The sequence below is a fragment of the Lipotes vexillifer genome, unplaced genomic scaffold (genome assembly GCF_000442215.2).
Source record: "Lipotes vexillifer unplaced genomic scaffold, Lipotes_vexillifer_v1.1 scaffold862, whole genome shotgun sequence".
Classification (NCBI taxonomy): domain Eukaryota; kingdom Metazoa; phylum Chordata; class Mammalia; order Artiodactyla; family Lipotidae; genus Lipotes; species Lipotes vexillifer.
In genome coordinates this window covers 241,735-242,186 of record NW_006786873.1, presented here as the reverse complement: position 1 = coordinate 242,186, position 452 = coordinate 241,735, and the positions used below count along the sequence as shown (strand labels likewise).

The 452-nt window shown below is 67.0% G+C and overlaps 1 protein-coding gene across 1 annotated transcript in view; it reads right to left on the bottom strand.

Moving 5' to 3' along the window:
• Positions 1-409, bottom strand: part of PBX2 (PBX homeobox 2) — a 3,480-nt gene extending 3,071 nt beyond the window's left edge. The window contains exon 1 of the mRNA XM_007459509.1: positions 189-409. Coding sequence (XP_007459571.1) covers positions 189-409 — 221 coding nt within the window. The remainder of the gene's footprint in view (positions 1-188) is intronic.
• Between the last annotated feature and the right edge of the window lie 43 nt (positions 410-452).

Sequence of the window (452 nt, the reverse complement as noted above, 5' to 3'; positions counted from 1 at the left end):
GGGGTGGGGGGGGGTGAAGGAAGGTTTGAGAGGGATCACTTATCTTGGGGCTCCTGGGAGTAAGGGGAGGAGAGAAGAGCTGTAGTATCCTGGGGAGGGTCCTGGAGTTGGGGGGCTCCCAGAATATTCAGAGCTTGTGAATGGGGCTTCTGCTGGGTCTGTGTGGGGACCGGGTTGGGGGCACTCACTTGGCCTGGGCCTCGTCCAGGCTCTGGTCGGTGATGGTCATTATCTGCTGCAGAATGTCCCCGATGTCTTGCTTCCCTCGGCCTCCCGGGACCCCCCCGCTACTCCCACCGGGGTCTCCACCACCGGGAGGTTCGCCAGGGCCCCCAGGATCCCCACCCACCAATCCAAGGCCCCCCCGGCCCCCGCCTGGAGGGGGCGGCCCCAGCAGCCGCTCGTCCATAGTTGGGGGGGGCCTGAGGCCCCCTCCCTGCTCCGCCCCTCCC